General features: G+C 42.5%; 1 protein-coding gene across 2 annotated transcripts in view; it reads right to left on the bottom strand.

Moving 5' to 3' along the window:
• KLHL8 (kelch like family member 8) overlaps window positions 1-22,323 on the bottom strand; it is a 406,134-nt gene that overhangs the window by 191,001 nt on the left and 192,810 nt on the right. For both annotated transcript variants that reach the window (XM_086961895.1, XM_086961896.1), the window contains exons 3-4: window positions 5,645-6,193; window positions 360-546 (exon numbers count right to left, since the gene is read on the bottom strand). In XM_086961895.1, the coding sequence (XP_086818021.1) occupies window positions 360-546; window positions 5,645-6,193 (736 nt within the window). The remainder of the gene's footprint in view (window positions 1-359; window positions 547-5,644; window positions 6,194-22,323) is intronic.

A 22,323-nucleotide genomic window follows, 5' to 3' on the forward strand; every position in this document is an offset into this window, starting at 1 on the left:
AAAATACAAGTTGGGCGGCACACTATGCTAAGCACAGATTTTTAGCGTGTTTTAAAGCCACGCCCCTAATTACACTGACCACGCCCCTTTGAGAGACCCCCCAGTTTTTTCATCCACTTAAAGCCCTGTGCACACATATACACACAAACATATATAACGAACATTAATTTAGAAAAAACAATTTTTTAAAAAAAGACTTTTCTAATGGAAAGTAAGAAGTCTCAATTAATGGTGTATATTGGAAGTGGAATGGTAGTCTATGAGAGAATGTAACATCATATTTGCTTTACTGCTAATATGGCCCCGAATTAGAACAGTAGTGATGATTTTTTATTTTTATTTCCATCCGGTTCAATTACCTGCAGTCTGCTTTCTTGGAGTGGTGCGGATGGAGTACTCGAAGTCAGGCACCGCACGACTGCTTAGGTGAAGATGATAATTTCGGGCTTCATCCAGAAGGTCTCTGCATTTCAGATTCTGTTTGACAATCTCTTCTTTGGCCACGACTCCCATGAGGACATCGATTGGTAAAAGGGGCAGACGTACCTGACAGCAAGTGTACACAGTTCTGGGTTACCCAAACAACCAAAGGAACAATTAATCGACTCACAAGACAAAAATACAACAGTTTAACCACTGAAGTCATCCACTAACACAGTTTGCATCAAAAATAATCAAATTGTTTAAAAAGAAAAGAGAAAAATTACATAAGTATACAAATCTCGAGTCTACAAGTCTACCATTCATAAGACCAACCAAATTATTCAGAAGGACTTTTCCCCCAGCTGTGGGAACTAAACCTACTTGATGAAGGTGAATAAGCAATGCTGAATTAGGAAAGGCCATGGCTAATCTAAAAAAATGACATCTTTTGTTAAGAGGGATTTTAAAAATATACAGAAGGATATAGTCTAGTAGTTAACTTACTGACAAACTCCAGCTTCAGCAGCAAGGAATTATACAATTCTGGACAAATCACTGCACTTCCCGAGTCTGTACATTCTATAGTGTTTTTCAAAGAACACATCACCTTCACAAGGTTTCTAATTCAATAAAAATGTTCTTGCAAAGTACTCTGTGACCCTTGGAGCTTGGTCTATGCTATACAAACACAAAAAAAAGCAAAACTTAACTCCACATATGTTTAAATACGGGGAAAGGAAACTCGACTGATTTGGCTTGATGTGAACATTCTTGCTTACCCACTGATAACCTTAGTCACTTCCCTCTGGTCATAGAATCCTAAAACCTTCCAAAAAGAATGGTGTGGTGTGTAGGTTTATGCCCTTCTTAACCCCTTCAATGCTCATGACGGAACGGTTCCGTCATGAGCATCGGTCGCGCTGTGCTCATGACGGAACCGTTCCGTCATGACCACACCCATTTACATTAGGGCCCAGCACCGGGGGTAAATCTGCACTGCACGGATGAGGTTAACACAACTACTTGCAAAACGCTGGAAGGTAAACCACACCTCTGCACCAGGCTTTGCTGCCCACAAGAATAGGATCCCACTTGCCTCGAGCTCATGGGGCAGTGCTGTATCATTTAGAAATACAAAGAGGACTACATATGCATAAAACTCTTAACTTAAGGATACATTCTCTCCAAGAGTTGTCTTAGCCCAGAACCTGCAATGCTCAACTTGTAATCATGAAATGTGAATGCTTAGATTTTCTTGCTCGTCATGGATGATTAGTCCAATCCTTAAAGACAGGCAGAATGCAGCCTTTCAACATGCAAATCATTTCAATGCAGGTGGCTTGATGATGCGTACTGGGAATGATCTCTACCTACAATGGGAGCCTCACAGAACCACCACAGTGCTTTTTTCTTAGCCCCTAAATACTTATTAGAAATTGGTTTATCTACCTAATCACACACCACAGAACAATCTACTAGATAATCTGAATTATTATTAGGGGTTTAGAGTTAACAAATGGACCATCTCAAACAGTGAACAACTAGATCACTTCATCAAAATATAAAGGCAAAACAGACCTTGCATCTGCGTGTGAAGTTTATTTAACTAGGAGACTGAACGCGAACAAAGGAAAAGGGGCAAACATATACTGAAGCGCATTGTAAGGTCAGGATCCAGCTAATTTGAAAAAGCGTTTCTGTTTTCCCATTTGGAAGCAAGGAGCCTGTGAAAAGAATAATGAGGATGTTCGTGTATGAGGTGGAGTTTACATTATTGTGTAGATGGCAGGTAGCAGCTACAGGTATTTTAAAGCACATTTGGCACTGTGGTTTCTGTCTGCCTGTGTGCTAGCACGGAATGGCATTTTTAATAGGAACAACTTAAAGTTAAGCATAAATGCCAGCTTATCAAAATGCCGAAGGTATGCTGCTGTTTTATGTCAGAACCCAGAATGGGCTCAACCACCAGCCCATTACTTGCTTCTACCTCATGAGTTTCTCAAATTCCTCTCAGACTGCCGTCACCTTCTCTCTGGATTATGGGGCTGGTCCACCCACATCCTTTCCTTAGTTCTGGGGCTCTTTGGTAGCACACACTACTTAGCATGTTGCATTTCACTCCGAAAAACCCACTCATTCCTTCTTAGAATAGAAGTCACTGGCCTTACCCTACATTCTCTATGAACACTTAAAAGGGCGCCCTAGTTCTGCTCCTGTCCCTGGCCACATTAATTGCTGACGTGCTGGCAGGTAACCGCCTTTTTCCTCAGTCTGTGGCATTTGTTGATGGCCCAACTCTGTCACAGGTAGCTTGTGGACTTTGAAAATAGAGAAGGGTAAATATTAATCTTGTAGTGCAGAGGGGGAGGGAGTGGGGGAGCAGACTTCCTTCTGTGAGGTCCAGAATGGTCACCTCTTCCTGGATAACAAAATGGTGAATTTTACAGGAATTAGCACATTAATTTGCTAAAACCATAGGTTCTAAAGATCCCACCAAACCAGCGGCGGGGGGTGATGGGGGGGCTCGCTCACAGGGCACTGCTGTCTTTGTACGGAGATGTGAGATTGCCACACTGTACCCACTTCCCACAGACCCTCAAGGAAATAATTAATTGGATGATGGTCACTGTTAGGTACACATTTGGACTGGGGGGGCCCTCATATACTCCGAGTTTTCCAACCACTTCAGTAAGTGCTCCATGACTAGGGCTCCAAGTTTTCTGTTTTTACTGATTTTTACAGAAAAATACAGATAGAAAATCATCTATTTTACTGTCTATTTTTAAATATGGTTAAATATGGAAAATAGGTCTTTTTTTAATGATTCTCACTACTGTAAATCCAGGTGCCTGGTCAGACAGTGTGCAAATTGGCAGGTAAGGAAGTTAAACAAAACAAAAAAAATCCTAATGAAGCTTATATAAGTTAAGTATACACAGTTCTACAATTCAAATGCTTTCAGCTGGCTGTATAATACTGTGTAAAGCTGAAGACTGTTCGGCATTCAAATGTGAGTATACATTGATCAGTTAAAAAAAATGTGGAAATATAACTACTGCAACATCATGTCTACACTAAACAAAATAAAATTGGATAAAGAAAAAATAATTAAAAAAAAATAGATACAGATGGTAATGTCAAAAACATAAATACAGTATAATCGGGTGACCCACTGGTGTCCAGTCACTGTAAAAAAGTAACTGCCGGTAGTTAATTAGAAGATGTAGACCCACTAACATTCTTTAGTACCCAAGTATTGGTTGCCATCCAGTTCCTGGGCACTCCCTGGCAACCGACTGCTGCTGTATTAGGTCAGTCTCTTCTGGTCCCCTAAACTGTGTCTAGTACACCCTTTACCAGTAAGGGAGCATAGGCCATCATATTACCAATACCCGACTGCAGAGACATGGTCCTGTGTCCCTTGCTATTCTGGAGGAACATTTTCTGTTTTGTGATCCACATTTCACTCGTGCTGGGCTTTGGCAGAGGCCAAGGAGCATAATCTTACTCTTACCACTTCTCTTATCCCCGCACTCTGAACAATTGTATCCAGAATCTATGTATTTCAGAAGAAACTATACTAAAGACAGCCATGTAACCCTGTAATCGCTGGAGAATTACGGATCCCTACTCCTACTGGTCTACATAGCCCTTTGGGAAATTCCGATAACAAGGAACTGAACTTGGAGACAACCACTGTAAACAATCAATGCACTTCCTGGGGCCTTTCACAATGCAGAGATGTTGGTCCCTCCTGTCATTTTTCAAGGGCTAGAACAACATTTGAGGAAGGGGCATATGGGAGCCTAGACGATAATAGGACTTTCTGGTTTTCACAGTAATCAAATTAAGGTTAGACAGACACTAAAGTGGTGTTTAACCTGCCGAAAGGGCAAGTAAACACCAGCAACGATGGGGTGGAAGGTAATCGAAGATTTGGATGGATAAAAAGTTCCTCAGTTTAATGATGGAACAATTTATTCATAAAGCTTTGAGAAATTTAAATAAGGACTGGTATGCCAGCTTTAAGGTAGGGGAAAGGGTAATTGTTTCAGAGGACAATATTACATTGATGTGAGTCATGTACGATAACAAAACGCCCTTGAATGATCAAATCAATTCCATTAGCTCTGCTTTCAGCCAACTCTTAAAACTGAATGAACAATCTCCTCGAGGGCCACCATGGGGGTAACAGTACCAGGGCTGTAAGCAAATATATGATTTAATGATTGAACCACCAAAGGAAATGTGAAAAAAGACTGCAGGTCTTGAAGAACTGAGATGTTTGAGCCGTCAATGACACCCCTTGCAGAATGTATATCTCCCTAAACTCTGGGACTTCACTGGCAGGCAGATTATTCAATAATTCAGTTTAAATTGTTCATTATTTCACAAATTTCATGGATCCTCACTAGTCTACTCAAAAGATCATCTACAGATATACCACCCAAAAACAGAATGGAGGACAAAATACAAGTGATTATTTAAGCAATCTAAAACAATAAAATATTGGCCAGAAGATGACATTTTCAATGTAATCTCATTATAGAAGTTGTCAAAGATCTATCCTTCTTCCCCCATTTGGTTCTATTCAGAAAACGGCTAAAACCCATCGCTTCAGAATATATAACAGTGGTAGTAGTGTCTTTACGTCTACTACCACTTTGAGGCCACAAGCCAGTAGACACGCTGAGAATTTGAAGGTTCAACCTCATACTTTTCAAGTTTTTAAAATGGGCAGCTGCATTTAAAATGTCACACCTATTCTTTCTAAAATATTTTTAATTTAGTTATAGGTTTGCTGTAGGTGTCGAAAATCACTATATGTGTCCTTCTATCCCTAAAGCTAGATGACACTGCGCAAAAGGGCAAAAAAGGAAATCTTAAATACATTTTGGATTTCGTAGCACTGGATTCCAAATTTCTAATACAATTTCGGAAGTAAGAATCGGGCAATGGGATAAAAAAGTAAGGATGGGATTGCTGAGTGACCAATCAAAATCGAATCAAGTTCAGAATATGCAAATGATCTCTAGCAGATCTATTGTCTATATCTCAAAGACCTGGTTCGGAAATCCCAGCTCTGAAGAATGGTAGTAACAGACACCCATGATTTTTTAGCGCACATCCCAAAGCCAAAGGATTTCATTTGTGTATTTTTACATTTAGCGAAACTGGAAATGAATCCTCCAATTACACATGCAATAGACTTTTCGCCCACCTGAGCAAGAATTTCGTCCAACCAAACCTCGTGGTGCTGTGGGTTGGCATGCAACCATTTGACAGCAGCACTGTAAACCTGTTTCTCGTTCTCGATGTTCAGGTCACTGGAGGACAGCAGCTTATGGAGGTGCTGTGGTGACATGCTGACAAAATCCTCACACTCCACCACATCAGCAAAATGCTCGCAGGCATACCGGTCGGCCATGTCCATCAGGTCAATGCGGTTATGGCTCTCTGCAAACGCTCTCACTGCGAGGCAGTTGGAGGGGTGGAAGTGCAACTTCATGTACTCACAGCAGGCTCTGGCCACCAGCTCCACCTGCAGGATGCAGGCTGCGTACAAAAGTGGCTGCACGTTGTCAACAGTTAATGTGAGTCGAGAGGAGTAGGAAAACTTCACCAAGTCTTCAATGGCATCACCGTCAAAATCCTTGATCTCAATCAAAGTCTGCTTGGCCTCAGCCATGTCAGAAAGGAACATGGCTCTGAAGTAAGGGATGACGCAGGCCAACACTAGCTTGTGGCAAGCTATCAATTTTGATCCAACCTGTGAAGAAAGAAACAGGGAACGTGTCAGAAGGTAGTCCATTTTTAGTCACAGCATACGGACTTTCAAATGTGAAAGGACGATTTGGCAACTCTGTACAGCAACCATGTTCATGCAGTAAAAATATGTGTTTCTTAACTACTGAATTGCTATGCTCAGATTACAAGATTGTTTCGATGTATCCTACCATTCAGGGGGTTGGGGTGAGAGCATTTAGTGGCAACAAATCTCTAATATTTTTAGGACAAACCTTTGCTTCCTGTTTGTTAAGCTTAAATGGAAAATAACATGGTCATCATGGATGGTGCCTTTAAGAAACTAACATACATGGTCAGAGAAAAAAACTATCGTAATAAGAATCTTAGAGATATGGGATAAACACCTCAACCTGACATTAAAACCTAGCTAGTAAACTCACCTTCCACCCTCCTCATGACATGCTTACCTTGTATAGATTGGTGCTATAACCCTACTTTATTAAAGTGAATACCACCCACGTCTCTGGCCTTCAAAAACTAGTTTTCTTTACGTCTCCCCCACTGTCTAATCTGTTAATTTACAGCACCTTGTAAATGTATTTACTCTTGCCTACAGACTGCTATAGCTGCCTGTTCGAGGACCTATTGCCTACAATACAACAATACACAATGGACTTTGGGTCCGTCTCGCGCTCAAGACTGAATGGCATCCTGTATATCTCAGTTCCTTGCTTCTTTTTCAATGGTTTTCCTCCCTATTCTGCTTTGTCCCCACCCCTGGAGTATTTCTTTAATACATCGTTTTAATGAGTGGAGTTGTATTCTTACACTGCTAATTTGAGGAAAACTCTTCCAGCATTCCGTGGGACTAAGTTGTTTTCATTGTACTCTTCTTTGTCCCTCCTAGGCTTTATTTTTTTATTTCATTTTTTCTTTCTGCAAGTGTCTGGCAACAACCCACTGATACTAAGCCGCTCGGTTGCCACTGCTACTAGGCCGCTCGCTTTTGTCTATTTGTTTCTGTGCCGGCAACTCTGCCACCGTCTGCTTCCCTTGGTTTAAAAATATATATATTTTGCTTTTTAAACTGCTTTTGTGATGAGCTGGAAGTTGCAACCTCCTAACAGGTTGCTGGCTATTGGCCATTTGCTTTAACATAGTCAATTTCTCCCACTTCCCTCCCCCCCTTTTACATTTACAATTATTTTTGGAAGAGGTAGGCAGCAGCACACTGCTTCAGAGTTCCTCACAAGTTCGCAAGTGCCTGACATCCTGCATATACCTTAATTTTTAATTCATCCCTCCAAAATGAACATTGCACACCTTCGCAAGTTAAGAATAAGGTATACCAAATAAAAAGGCGGCATTTCAAGATGGCAGCCATCTCCGAAATATTCAAAGATGGCCGCACAGTGGCAAGTTGGGGGGAAAATTAAAGCGTTGGCAAAGCCAAGAGGCATTATCTGATAACTAGTGGGTCTTTGCCATTTCCCAATTGTTGCTTTTCCTAATGGTACTTCGAGCCTACCCAGCCACAAAGTGGCCTTTACACGAAGTAGCAGACTATCACTTTCATTAGTGATTACTTGACTTATCATTTTTAACATCTCCATCATATTTCCCTATCCCTCACTGTTCCTGCTCTATCGCCACATCTCAATGACATGTTTAAAGTGCATGAATTTGATAGCCCATCTCTGGGCCGTCTTTAATCTTGTCTATAGTTGCTACACTGCTGAGGTCTCACTGACGTGCAGAATCAGGACACCCTTTACTTCTGCTTATGGTTAAGTCCTTCTCTGATTTCGTTATTTCCTTTGCTGTGAGCATGACCTTTGTCATACTGTTTAGCATTTTAGTTTTGGATATGGAAACTCGCTGGGGTTGTACACATGGGCTTTGAATGGTATCAAGACAGTGAATGGGACAAGCTAAAGGCCCCCAGCCGTTTATTTCAATGCCAGGAAATAAACTGCAAATAGGTTTCTTCATTTTAAGTAGCAGTACAACCTAAACTATAATACTATTTTGTTAATTTAGGTACAATGCTGGCTGCCTCAAACTGTACATTGAATGTTTTTAGTTCGTGCCAATAAAAAGTAATAGTTGGAAACATGAATAGACAGGACAACCGACTCAGGAACTGGGGATCAGATTTCACGTCTCGGAATCAGCTCGACATCCTGTGAATCTGGGCAAATCACTTAATCTTCTCTTTGCCCAAGGACTGCACCTGGATAACCTCACGGATGATAAGCCACACTATATAAATCTACTAATTACATTTTTTTTTTACAATGACAAAAGATACTGAATGACGGTGAGTCAAGCAAGACACACAAAACTCGGGTATGTCAGCAAGGAGGAGGAGATTAGGATGTAATTGGCAAATAGATGGTACAAAAAGCTGAAATAGGATTGGTTAAAGGGACAAATCACATATAAGGGAAAGATCCAAGACCAAAGATTGGTGTGTATGACTTTCAAGTAGCCCCAGGGCTTCATATAACTAGTCAGCACATAGGAGTAGAGCTCAAATAGTAAGGTGTTGTGGATGCCTAGCCGAAAAATAGTGGTCACCATGAGTGTCAGACGGCAAGTATGACTAGGACCGTGGGTAGATGGATGTGACCAAAAAGAGTCAAAGTTAGCAACATGTGGTGGAGTGGTAGAGTGCTTTATGCAGAATCCATATTGAATAAGTTATTCATTAAAAAAAATTAAAATATTTTCTGAATATTAACGTGGCCAACCCAATGAAATAGGTACCTGTACAAGGGATTTGTTATCATTCGAGTAAAAGCCATGTAACAGAAGAGCACCGTCTTCCTCCGCCTGTATGGGCACTTCTTCTGCAAAAACGGTCAGCACAGCAAAAAAGTGCTTTGGCGGGCATGAGAGACCAACACTGACAACATATGACTGAGCAATTCAGCTAAGGGGCGAATGAGGCACTCAATACATGAGGGGGTACAGCTGGTATTTGTACTTTGAGACAACCAGAGAATGTGCTAATGCAAGGTAGGTACACCAGAGGTATGAGCAGAGTGATTCCGCCCACTACCATGTAATGAGGAATGGCTTGTGTTCGGAAGACCTGTAGATTTCAAAGGAAGCAAGCACCATGCCAAGTGGAATTACTGGTTCAATGAAAGCTACATAAAAAATCTTGCCAAATCAGATACTGAGGGAGGTGGATCTATGCCAGATTTTCAAGATTTCCAAGTAAGGAATTTATAAACTCGGAACCTAAATGGAACCGATTACTATAGTGCTTATTCTAAAAATATGTGATGATCCGTCACTACAGTTAATGCCCCGGCATACAAAAGCACAAATTAAATGTGAGGCTGTATTTTATTGTCCATCTGGGTTTTGTTGTCAACAGTTCTTAAAACTGCAAAAAAGCGATGATCAAAATGCCTGAATCAATCAAACTGTTGGTAAAAGCAATGGGTTGATTCCACTAGTTTCTGCGGATGCAAAGAGGGACAATCACATGAGAAATACGTTATGGCCGTTGCTGCAAAAGGGACAGTCTGGCCCAAACAGCTAGTCCCAGTCTCCTGTGAACCGTAATGTAACCACCAGCCATGCTTTCGGCTTGTGGGGTCCCATAAGTGAGATGCAGCTAGAGTACTACAGCACAGAAAGCTCAGACCATTGCCACTGAATATAATTAATGCAAGCATTAAATGTATCACTTTCTTTTTTGCTCAGGTACTCTTTCCTCGACAGCACCGTGGAAGGCAGAGAGCTGAGGAGAGTCCTGTAGTTTACCCTTGCCATAGGGACTCCAGCAGTATCTCACTGATAAGGCCCAAGAAGACCAAACATGGTCTGGGTTGCTTGGGCTTCCATTCCTAGGGGAAGTGACCTTGACGTTTACACTGGATAATCATTTACAAACAGGTTGGTGTTCAATTAAATAAATACTGTCAACAGTGGGGTGCAGAGAAGAAGTTATACCAGAGGGCTAACTTAGCCGGGAGCACCCATGAAATACCTCAAAAATTTGGGCAATTACTGATGAACCCATGCCTAGATTTTGTATTAATTCACAGAAATTTCATTTAAAAAAACTGCCAAAGGCCCGCTGATATATTAAATATTTATTAGGAGATTAAGGCTGCTGACCTGTATGGAGCAAACCTTCCTAATCTCAAACGTCATCACTCTGCTTTCACTCTGAAACAAATATGGTCTTTTTTAACCAACTCCCCACTTCCTCCTTCAACGGCTTGGAGCTCGTTAGAACAAACGCAACTTTTACCCTTTTCATTTCTTTCATCTACTCGCTTATCTCAGCCCCCAAAGCGTTTTTCCACCCCCATATTTACTCACTCTAAAGCCCTTGTGTCTTCCTTGTTTCGATCACATCTCCCCTCTGAGGATTTACTTTCCCAAAATCCAATTTGGTGTAACAAATTCTTAGAGATCAACAGAGCGCTCTTTTGGAAGGAATGGATTGATAAAGGTATCATTACTTTAGACCAGTTATTGAACAATAGGATCCCTAGGGATTTTTTCAGACCTAAGTGAATCGGTTGGCATTTCCACCACACATTCTTTCCAGTATCCCTTACTGAGGGCCTCCCTTACTCATCTCCTTTCCCACGGTTGTCCCCCTATTACCCCTGACCAGGCCTCTTCCTTCTCACTTGATTTCTCTCCCCCTATTAAAGCTGCTGTTATTTATAAAACACTGCCCCATTCTCCTGTTAGATCTAAATTTAAATTAGAACTCTTATGGGAGAACGACCTAGCCCAAGAATTCTCATTTCATAAATGGATTCTATCTGGTCCAAAATACACACCTCTGCACGCTCTGCCAGCACCACACAGACTCTATATTTTTTTTACAACAGACTCTTTCACTCCTTCTGAATTGCACAAATTCAAGCTCTTAGAGTCCAAGAGATGCTGGTCTTGTTCTTGTGAGAACAGTGATTTTTGTAATATTTTTTTTTTATTGCCCGTTAGTTAAGTCCTTTTGGTCTCGTATTTGGTCGAAATTAAATGAAATCCTTGCTACTAAGTTTTCATTTGATATTGTACATATATTTTTGGGAGGTTCTTCACCTTTATGGGATGTCCAAAGCAATGCGCGTAAATTTATCGACCTGTATTTAGCCATTTCCTTTCAGATCATCACTACCAATTGGAAGGATACTTCAAAAATGTTGTATCAAGCTTGGTGGAACTTGCTATGTCATCATCACAGGCTTGATCGTGCCTTTGCCACTTCATTACATCTATTAATCAAAAAGGATTTGTTGTGGTCACCATTAACCTCTTTCCTCTCCAGATGTGCTTACTGATTCACTTGTTTTCTTTTTTACAGTACCTATTGTTATCTTTATCACTTTTCTATTTTTAAATGTTTATAGTGGCATTTAGTACTGATAACACTTTTGAAGCTTCCCACCTCCCTTTCTCCTCTCCCGCATTTCTTCTTTCTTTCCTTCCTTTCCCTTTCCTTCGCTGAAAACTTTAAAATGCTTTTTTCCCTTTGTATAGTTTCCCCCCCCTTTGGGATTGGATTGCATCTACGTTATTTATACGCCACTTTTTTTCTTCTTATGCTATATGTTTTTGTAATGATGTTTTACGATGTTTATTAACTCAATAAAGCTTTCTAAACTTTAAAAAAAATAAAAAGGCTGCTGACCTGTGCTTCGCAGCTTCATTGATACTCACCACCTCCATCCAATACGATTAAGGATGCCTAGGTTTTGTGAAAGAAAAGGTGTAGCCCATCCCTTCTGAGTTTTTACAAGGGAATTTCATAGATGAGCACCTTGTATTCTGTAAGCTCTGCCACCAACTTGCTTCAAATAAAACAGCATTGGCAAAGTCAACTTTTTTCAAATAAAACATGCCCGGATATCTGCTGGGTTACAAGTCTGGCTTTTAACCAGAGGTGGCACTTTTCTGAAGGGAGAATGAAATAAAGTGACAGTGTGTGGTACTGTGGATTAGTGAGCAGCTGAAAACAAGAATTAGTTGCGTGTAAATAAATGGATGTATGAGTGCAAGGATGAGTGAACGATTCAGGATAAATGGACGAGACACTGCTTTTCCAAACCTATTCTGATCGGAGTTGAGCTCTAGCAGAAAGCTAAAGCTACCTGAAGCCTGAACTAAAAGGATGGCAATTGATGTGCTGTACTGTACTCCAATGCTCGGTGCTGTGCTTGTTTCTGTTGTGTGTCATGTGGTTCAACAGTTACAACTGTGGTCACTTAATCTTTATTGTACTGCTACAATTTGTGTTGTGCTTCTACAAATTCTGCAATGAAAGCACTCCTTAACCCCTTCCATGCTCATGACGAGCTCAGCTCGTCATGATGCACGGTTGAGCTGTGCTGATGACGAGCTGAGCTCGTCATGAACAATGGAATATCTGGGATCCCAGCACCGGGGGGGGGGGGGGTTTGGGGGGGGAAACACCTAGCAGCCAAGGTGTTAAGAGATTCTAAAACACCATCTGGCCAATCACTGCTGAGCTGCTGAAAAAGAGGGTGTTGAACAAAAGGGAGGAGCCAATGCATGCTACATTTTTTTGTTTTCTATTAATGGTCGGAAAAGAGCTCCAACAACAAGGAAAGGTGCTTCTAACGAGACCTAAAAATTGTTATTTAAGCAGACGTTTGATCTCCAATATAGTGTTTAAGGACATATAACTCTGAACCTAATGGCAAAAGGACCACACAATATGTTAAACTGAATTTACACTCTAACAGCCTGTATGAAGCAAACAAAGAGATAGGCCAGATTTCCTCAAGACAATCAATAATTCAACCACATGCTGTAATCATTGGTAAGAGTGGCCCAGAAGTCTCAGATAAAATCCTTTTCTAAAAAAACCCTTTGAGGTCCTAAAGTAAGCGCTGTCATAACTCTCTGTGGAGGATCATTAGGATAGGATCGCCTCATCTGGTTTAGTTGGGGAAAAACCCAGCTTTTAGGGTGGAAGATATCAAAGGACATGCTAACAAATCCAAGTCCATTAAAGTGCCCAGGATTCTTACTACTATGGCAAGAAGAGGGCACATTCCCATATAAGATGGCCGCATCAAAATCTCCAACCAAGGCGAGTGCTTTGCATTAAGAAGAATCTCAGGCTTGGTGGTATTTGGAATGAGATTGCTTGTGGATACCCAACAGTGAACACGAAGAAATGCTGACCTACGTGAGCCCCTCCATTTTAAATTGAAAACTGTCAGCAACTAAACAAAAGTGGGGATAGTGACAAACCTGCAGGGACACCATACCACAAGCTCAAAGTAGGTCCAATGCCTATCATGGGTTGAAGATTACTGAAAGGACTTTAGACAGTTTGAATTCAATAAGTTGAATTCAAGAATATGCAACACGATCAACAGTTTATAAAAGAATTGACAGAGCAAATAAAATCAAAGCCTCAACACTACCACCGTCTAACTTAAATGTTAGGTCATCCCAGGAAAAGTGCAGTAGATACATATTACTACGCAAAAACCACTGTCTATTATGTTATTACACATTTCAAAACTTTGAAGCAGAGCAGTAAATGTTACAGTGAGAAATTGAGTTACTGTTGGAGGTGGGTAAACCCCCTACTCAAGCAGAAGTCACAATCTTTGTCAGGATGAAGCCACAAGCAAACTCCTAATTAAGCTGTTCTCAACCCTCTGGTAGCTTGGCACATATCAGACAGGCTTAACAGGCTTTGCAGCACTTCAAAAAGTAATAAAGTGAAGACACAACATTAGAAAATTCCACACCAGTTTAGAAAAATAGAGCAAGCTATAATAAATCAAGACCAAAACAATGACTGTTTTCCTCACATTCTTCATCCTTCCCCACCCAGGTCGGACAATGAGAATTATTCCCATGCCATGCCCATCAGATATCAGACATCCCCAACCAGCTGATCCTGCACATACAGCAGGCTACGCCACGCATCAGCTGGTATCAGAACGTAGCATTCTATCATGCACTCTTTACTACCTAATTTGGTCCACAGGGCTACTGTGTTGAAGGGGTGGGGGTGAGAGTCTCTAGAGTTCTACTCCCTCTTTTTTTTTTCTTTTCTTCTTACCAAGTTTTAACCCAGCGCAGACTGTTGATGTTACTCTCTATTGTGCAACTTGGTGTTGGTAATTATTAAGGATGCTTGATTCTGGTCCAGGGAGGACCTGGCTTGGCAGTTCGGTCTGGACTGTTCCCATGAGGCACATGGCCAAGACTGATTTACATATGGCTGGGTCCAAACTGGGGTGGCGCAGTGGGTAAAAGAATGATGGATTTAACTTAGATCTCTTGACTGTGGGAGAATGTTTGAATCACTCAGCATTCCGTCCGTCCATTTGTTGCAGTTGATAATTATTAAGCCAGGATGTTTCTTGCTCCGTTGCGACATATGTGCATGTATTAACAAAACAAGAGTCCCACTTGTGTATGCTGTTTTGTATAAAGTATAAATGTAATAAAACATTTTTTTAAAGGACAAATACAACATTTTTATCAGTAGAACCAGAGAGATGCAATTTTAAAGATTTAAGACAATCTGGTTGATTGCTCCAGCTGGATCTGTGTTGGTTCAGGTGGTTGGGAGACGGTTATGTCCCTGTGGCTCTGAACAGGAGGGAAGCAGACTAGCCCTCAGCATCAATCTGGGAGCCCTCTGTTCCCATGCAAGTCCAATCCCCCCGACTCGGGTACGAGGGCAACAGGGCAGCAGTCCAGCAAGGAAGCAGTTCAGCCAGGCAGAAGTCCAGCAAAGTGGCAGTCCTTTCAGAAGCACAGCAGTACTTCTCCCTGGCAGACTCGACAGGTCCAGAATTGTACTGAAGAGCTAGTGCCTGAGGTACGATATTTACACCAGGTGCCTCCTTTGAAGTTAAGGAAGCTTCTAGAGGTTTCCCTTTGAAGTGCACAGGTTTCCTGCCTTCCCTGCTTTGGCTTCAGACTTACTACAGATGGCATGCAGCCCTTTATGTGGAGGCAGGACACAGCCTATTCAAGTGTGGAGAAGGACTGTGCCCTGCTCAACCATCTCATCCTGCCAGTGACGGCCAATCGTCACACACCTAAGCTCTCTATTGTGTGCGGTTGTCTAGGAGGAACACACAAAGTCAAACGGTCAGCTACACTCAGTCATTTGACTCTGCGACAGGCTGCAGGCAATATTCACCCCAGTACAGGATCTGGGTCTAAATCCATTGTTTCATTGGCTCCCCATGCCATTTCAGTTTAAACCTAGCCAAGTGCAAATCAGTCTTGACCCTGCTCCCCATGGGAACAGTCCAGCCAGAACTGCCAGGCTATGCACTCCCTGGACCAGACACAAGCATCCTGGGATCGCCACTGCACTTTAGTTTACACCAGTCAAGTCTAGGCCACTTCACGCCATTCTACTCTACTCTGCACCACTCTATTCTATGCCGTTCCATACCACTCTACTCTGCACTCCATGCCACTACACTCCACTCTGCATTACTTCACTCTATGCCACTCTACTCTACCCCACTGCACTCTACTCTGCACCACTCTAGGCCACACACTCTATTCTATTTCACTGCACTCTGCACCACGCCACTCTTGTCTACTTGTCTACTCTGCACCACTCTAAGCTACGCCAGTGAATTCTAGAATGCTGTGACAGTCCACTCTCCTCTAAGCCACAAACTATTAACCATGCTGAACAGCGTCCACACTGGTGCACAACTTAGCTAAAAATACATTGGCCAAGCCAATAGTTCTTGCATAGACGAGATTAATTGGCTTTGCCAGTGCTTATTTTAAGTGTAATGCGGAAATTGGTCTGGAAGCTTCAATCTCTTATCAGTTGCTCTTCCCTGACCTACTTGCAGGCATTGTGGTAAGATTTCTCTAGCATGCCTTTCCCTTTGCGACACTGAGCTGCCCTAGATCTTGAAACTAACAGTTTTCAATACATGATAGTTTTTTCTTCTGCCCAAAAGCTTTTCATGCAAGCCAGTCAGCAGTGCTTTCACTTACAAAGGATGTCGAAAACCAAAGCTGCCTAGTTCTGATTCCACCTCATGCTTCTTCCTTCTTATACCCTTCACTCCCTGTCTCTTTAATTCACTTTTGCGAGTTCTTTCTCTTCCTACCCATCTCCCTTTGTCACCTTCCCGGTTTTGTTTTGATCACTCAGCTCTGGGTCAAAGTTTGATGATGAAAAATAAGTCCTGGGATCCAATAATGAATGCTAGGGCCCACCATCTGCTACTATCATAACAACCTAGGCTGTGGGTGGGACCATTAATTCCTCCTCCACAGAGGACATCCGACCTGTCCAATATATGCCAGTCTCCTACTTCCCATCCCCAAATTCTTTCAAATCCACATTAGCAGTCAGTTTCTGTGAAGGGATTTTTAGTTTCACTACCACTGAAGAAAAGGGCAAACTACAGATACCAAGCATAATGTAAAAGCTCAAAAATAAAGAGAGGTCCATACAAGAGTTTTCCATAAAAGGCCAGAACATTCTCTAATCTAAACAGACGGACAAAGCATATTTCTGCAGAATGTCTAGAGTTGCGGGTTGTTTTTTTTTCCTGATTGAATTTGACCGAGATAAAGAGGGGCTTTCATCATCCGCAGGGAATTGGGCCACATGTAAATGCTCTTATCTCCCAAAGTCCACTGAGCTTCTCTTAAATAACAGCTCCGAAACAGAAATAGCAAGCTTATTTTTTTAACGTCTGTTATGAAAACAAGCTGGGTTTGGGCAAAAAAACGGGGTCAAACTTCAATATCTTTCTTTGGTTCGCAGGAAACATGGATTCTTGGAAAACAATTTGCTGTTAAATATGGGTTTATCCAGCCTAGTGGTTCTCACCGGCTTGTAAGGACATGACACATAAGCAGAGGGGGCCCCTCCATTAGGGTGGAGGAGTGCCGCTCCACTGCTTTCTCGCAGTGCGAGAAGCAGAAACATAAAACTGTAAAACTAACGTTTTATGTTTCTGCTTCTCGCACTGCGAGACAGCAGAAGGGTTTGTTTGGGCATCTGCTGGAGGGCAGGGGAGGGTGGCTATCCCAATGCTGCTGGCCCTGACTATCAGTTGGCCCTCTGGGGCAAACCAAACCAGTCATGCGCACTCTCCCTTTTCTCCATGCAGCCTACATGGAGAAAATGGCCTTCCCATAGTCGCCGGGCTGGGAGCCTTGCTCACCAATCACAATGCTGCCATTGCAGTGTTTTGATTGGCTTAGGGAAGGGGAGGGAGGCTGCCTGCTTCCTGGTCCACAGGACCCGGCCAGAAGCTGAGACGGAGTGGGACCCTGGAAGGTACTTTTATTATTATTACTTTTTTTAATTAAATCCCCCCTGCCCGACCCCCCCCCTCCACCTGCGAGTCATGCCTGCCACAACTGCACATAAGCATATCCACGTCATTTAAAATTCTGCATTTCGGCTGAAAACCTGATGGTAGACTCTTTCCTGTTTTATTTGGGAGATGTGAATGGGAGGATGAGGAAGCGGGGAAGCATGTGGAATTAGGAAAACAAGCATTGGTAAGGCCAACAGATTATCCTCTTTTATAATAATAACGGTCTCCTACTTCAGTAAGACATTGGGAATAGGTGTCGAGCTTCCCTTTCACCTACAGGATTGGTACCCCACGAGCAGAACCAATTCAAGCTTCTCTCCCTCACAAACATGTACAGCAGAGCAGCTGCAGCACAAGGTTCTCACCCTAACAGAATGGGGATTTCTTTCGTATTTAATTTGTGTTCTTCTATTTCTTCCAGGATGCTGTCTGAATTGTTGATAAATAGGAACAGTATATTACCATTTGTTTAACACTTCAAAGCCTTGACGAGGTTATGTGGCGCATATAGTTTCAGGACACCTTTCAGTGCATCAATCACTGCCCATAGTAAATGGATCCGTTTATACTTGGTATGTAGATGACAATATATAGCCTTGGTGTTTGTAGAGTCATATTTTTGGGGGCAACACATTTTCATTACATTTCCGAATATTAGGTGGTTGTGTATTAGCCTCATGTTTTTGGGTAGGGAATGTTGTAGTTTGCAGGTTTATGCCTAGAAGAAGCTACAGTCTATACCAGTTTTTCTGTAAGAAGAAATGATTAGGATGCCTGCTACGCTTGATGTTAGGTTCCCCTACTTTGAGTCTAATGCCCAAGTTTGGACTGTAGGAAAATTGTTCCAGTACAACGTATTGCCCAGAGGGCGATGCAGAGTCCTTTGAATGGTAGCTAGTGTGGGGCCTTGCAAGCAGAAGTGATGTGGTTGAGCCAGTTCAGGCTTAGGACTTCTTTGTCATCAGCATTCTCGATTCTCTGAAATTTGCTGAGTGAACACTTCATACATCCAATGATGCGTTCCACTGGCGTCATCAAGGCATCACAGCATTTACCCTGTAGGGAAGATCTGTTGTATTATTCTCAGTGTTGAAAACAATGTTATCACATTGCTGACCTGAATTTGGTGTAAGAGCTTGAAGCCCATAGCCAATTGTCCTAAAGCAAGGTCATGGCAAGGTCACTGATGAGATGATGTAGCAGTCCTGGATGTCCACCCATACACAGCAGTTACGACACAGCAGCAGTGCACAATTTCAAACTGCAGAGTTTATTTTACCTGCAAACTGGCCACCAGGCTTGTGCCTCAGGCAGCTTCAAATTGATTATTCTTCAGTAAGATGCAACAGTTCAGCCAAATCACTCAAGGAGTACAGCTAAAATGCACGGTCATAGTTTGTATCATTAGCAAATGAAACAGATGAAAACTAAGGCGGAGTAAAAGGTCTGAGCAAATTTCCCCTGTTTTTCGTTTTCTGCCTGCGGAGTGGAATTGGGGCTGATCCGCAGGCAAGAAAAAGAAGCCCAAGGCTTAAAGCATAATTTGCTTTGCAAACACTCTATGGATGGGCAATGTAGAAGCATTAAGGTAAACGGATTGTCTGCACTTATGACAGTGCACTTTTCAAAACAACTTCTCCAGAAGCGAAGTCTGTGCCTGCTGGCTCCTCTTGTGCTCTAGCAGGCAAGCATCACACACAAGCTCCTGTGCAGAAAAAAAGTAAAATACTGTGGCGGGGAGAGCGGCGGCTCCTCTGTTATGGCGGAGGAGCATTGCTCCAATGCTGGAGCTAGCAGATGAAAAGATGAAAAATAAAATGATAATAAAAAGACCATAATTTTATTTCCCATCATGGAGCCGGAGCAGAGTCTTGACGGCAGGGCAGCAAGCATGGGGGGACAAGTGGTGGGCACTGCAAGTGTGCATGTCAGTTTGCCCAGCTGTCTTAGGATGGCCAAACCAACATGCAAGCTTAGTTTCCTCTTGACTCCAACCCATGCTGTGTTGCACAGCCAGGTGGAGAAAAGCAGGCACAGGCTCACAGTCCCTGTGGGCAACAGCAGGCACAGGCTCCCAGTCCCTGTGGGAGTGCAAAATCAACCCACTCAGATCTATCCCAGTGCTGCTCTCATACTGGGTGAAAGTATTACCAGCATGAGAGCAGCATCTGGATTGACTTAGGGGAGTCTGTGCACCAGGAGCAGAAGAGCACTAAGGCAGCGGTGCAGTTAAGATTTTTTTTTCTGTTACTGTCCCCCGCGCAGCCTCACCACTTTTCCAGGATAGCGGCTGCCACTGGGCAGAGATACATTTTACTGAAGCAACACATGATTTGTGATCGCCTCCCCAGATTTCAAAAGGTCTGTTGAAGAAGTGAATTACAAAACCTAAGCTTTCAGGCGTTAACCAAGTACACTGGGCTCAGATCACATTGAGAGGGTGAGAGAAGGCCACAGTATTGACCCATGTGCTTCAAGGGGTCTACCTCAGTGTTATATACGTGTGCACAACTCTTGCAAGATCAAGTTGGCAGCCAATGAGTGCAAGTTTCTGGCAAGAACACAGTATTGTGCTATTGTTTCTAAGTATTTTGGGGCCTATTTCTCAATAAGCTTTATGGATGATGCACAGAGCCTTGCATTTGACCTTTAGCTTCAACAGGGGTCCATTGGAGTGCCTTCAATTCAGGTTTGATGTGGATCTGCTTGCTGTGGATAAGGCACATTCTGGATGCCAGTTTAAAAAAAATTGCAACCAGCCAATGAGCATTTTGGGCAGGAGAGTGTAAATGATATTACAAGAATGTCCACAACACCTGTGCTGTACAAACCTAGAGTCTTCAGGGTAAAGAGGGACACCGCTAGACCCAAACTTTGAGGGGGGGGGGGGGGCGGGCTAAATAACATGCACAGCCATCTTCAGAACCAGAGTGAAAATGACTTGCGGTGGCTTCCTTCAATCCTGTGACACTGTATATAAGAGAGGTTCTTTTCAGGGCAATATTTAGCCAATGATGCACCACAGGCCACTTACCTCGGTGTCAGCTACACATTCTTTACAGGGGTTTAGGGTTTTCCTGAAGGAGTTGTAACAGAATGGTTGAAAAAAAACATTGTAAACACATTGGGCAGGCAAAACGATCAGGATTTGAAAATGGGGGTTCTTGTGGCAGTGACAATCAGTGGTGCATTCTTAAATATACTAAACAAGTGGCATTCTTCTCAACCGTCAAAAAATAACTTTTATAAAATGCTTAGACATCCTCTCGAAAACAATATTTTAGAAAAATCAAAAGCAAATAATGCAGTATATACACATTGGTTTATGTATGGTTTTGTTAATGCTGCACTATGCAGCAGATAATACCTTTACATTGTTTGTAGGATACAATGTTAGTACAGGACAAAACTCTTACTGTTAGGAGGCAAGATCATTAGTGTCCACATACTGTTGAAGCGGTGCTCCATGGTACTACATTACAACCCTTACTTAAATTCCCCATCAAGTATTCATGATTTGATTTGCTTGGCCACTACCACAGCCTGAAATGCTACTCATATATGGTAGTAGTGACACCGGTCTACCAGACACTGGCCAGGTGAGAATAGCCATGGGCTCCTCACAGCACATGTTGACCTGGAGAAGAGGTAACCAGTAGCAGAAAGAAGCTGCCACAACTGCTTGCCATTTGAAACCCCCGGAACTGCCATTGCTACCACTGGTATCAGGGTTAAAATAGGCATTTGTAGGCTAGGAAAGTAAACGCCTCTAAAAGACCAGATTTCTCTCTTTATGTACACTTTGTTGACTTCAACTACCCTCTGGGTAGTAAAAAAGAGGGAATGAATGGTTAAGGGTAGATCATGGCGTACTGTATGATGAAACTGGTGGATAACTACCTTTGTGAATAGCAAAAAAGACGAAACTTACACAAAAGTGTAAGCTTACCTTTGTAAATCAGGCCTTGGGAGAACACCGCAAGTCAATCTTTCTACTTTTACCTCCGCCTTCCTGGCCATCACAGATGGGATTACTCAAGGTTAGGTGTTGTCACTCATTTAAACAAGATCACTGGCTTGAGACCATAAGCAACAATGTCCTGCTACTCAAGGCAACCAACATGTATGTGGGTGACGCCTAAGCCCCTTTCAACAGTTGTTATGAAATCTGTTTTTTACGTTGACTACAAAAGGTCACTCGACAGCTGCATTAGGAGCAAGAACTAAAAAGTTTTGAAACTGCGATGAAAAAGTATATTGCAATGTGGTAAATAATGACCTGGTGGGGCACAGAGGGAGGTGGAGAAAGGAAGAACTCAGTGCAAGGGCCGATACTTAAGTTTGTAGGAGGGAGCGAGAAAACGAGAGCAAGAAATACAGAAGGAAAAACATAAAGAACTAGTTTTAAATGCGTGCATGCTGTTTGCGAGGAGCAAATTTAAAATACAAAACACGCGTGCAATGTTATCAAGTGGATTCTTGACGTAAAAACAGTGTTCAGTAAGTGTCAAATACTGACCAAAGACAAATACTGCAGCTTTCACATAGGACATGCAAAAGAATTGTCAATGGCAACGGGCGCCGACTAGCAGGAAATGCAGCAGGAGGTGGTGCGGGACAGCACGCAGCGTCCCAAAAAAATAAATAAATAAATACCGCCTTCGGGTAAAGTCCGCGCTATATAAAAATGCATAAATAACTAACTAAATACATACCGCAATCACCGCCGTCACTCTGCCGGCCTGCGACCAGGAAGTCAGGCAGGCCGGCGTGACAACAGGAAACAGGAAGTAGGGGGGCG

Source organism: Lissotriton vulgaris, chromosome 3_1 (assembly GCF_964263255.1).
Source record: "Lissotriton vulgaris chromosome 3_1, aLisVul1.2, whole genome shotgun sequence".
NCBI classification, from domain to species: domain Eukaryota; kingdom Metazoa; phylum Chordata; class Amphibia; order Caudata; family Salamandridae; genus Lissotriton; species Lissotriton vulgaris.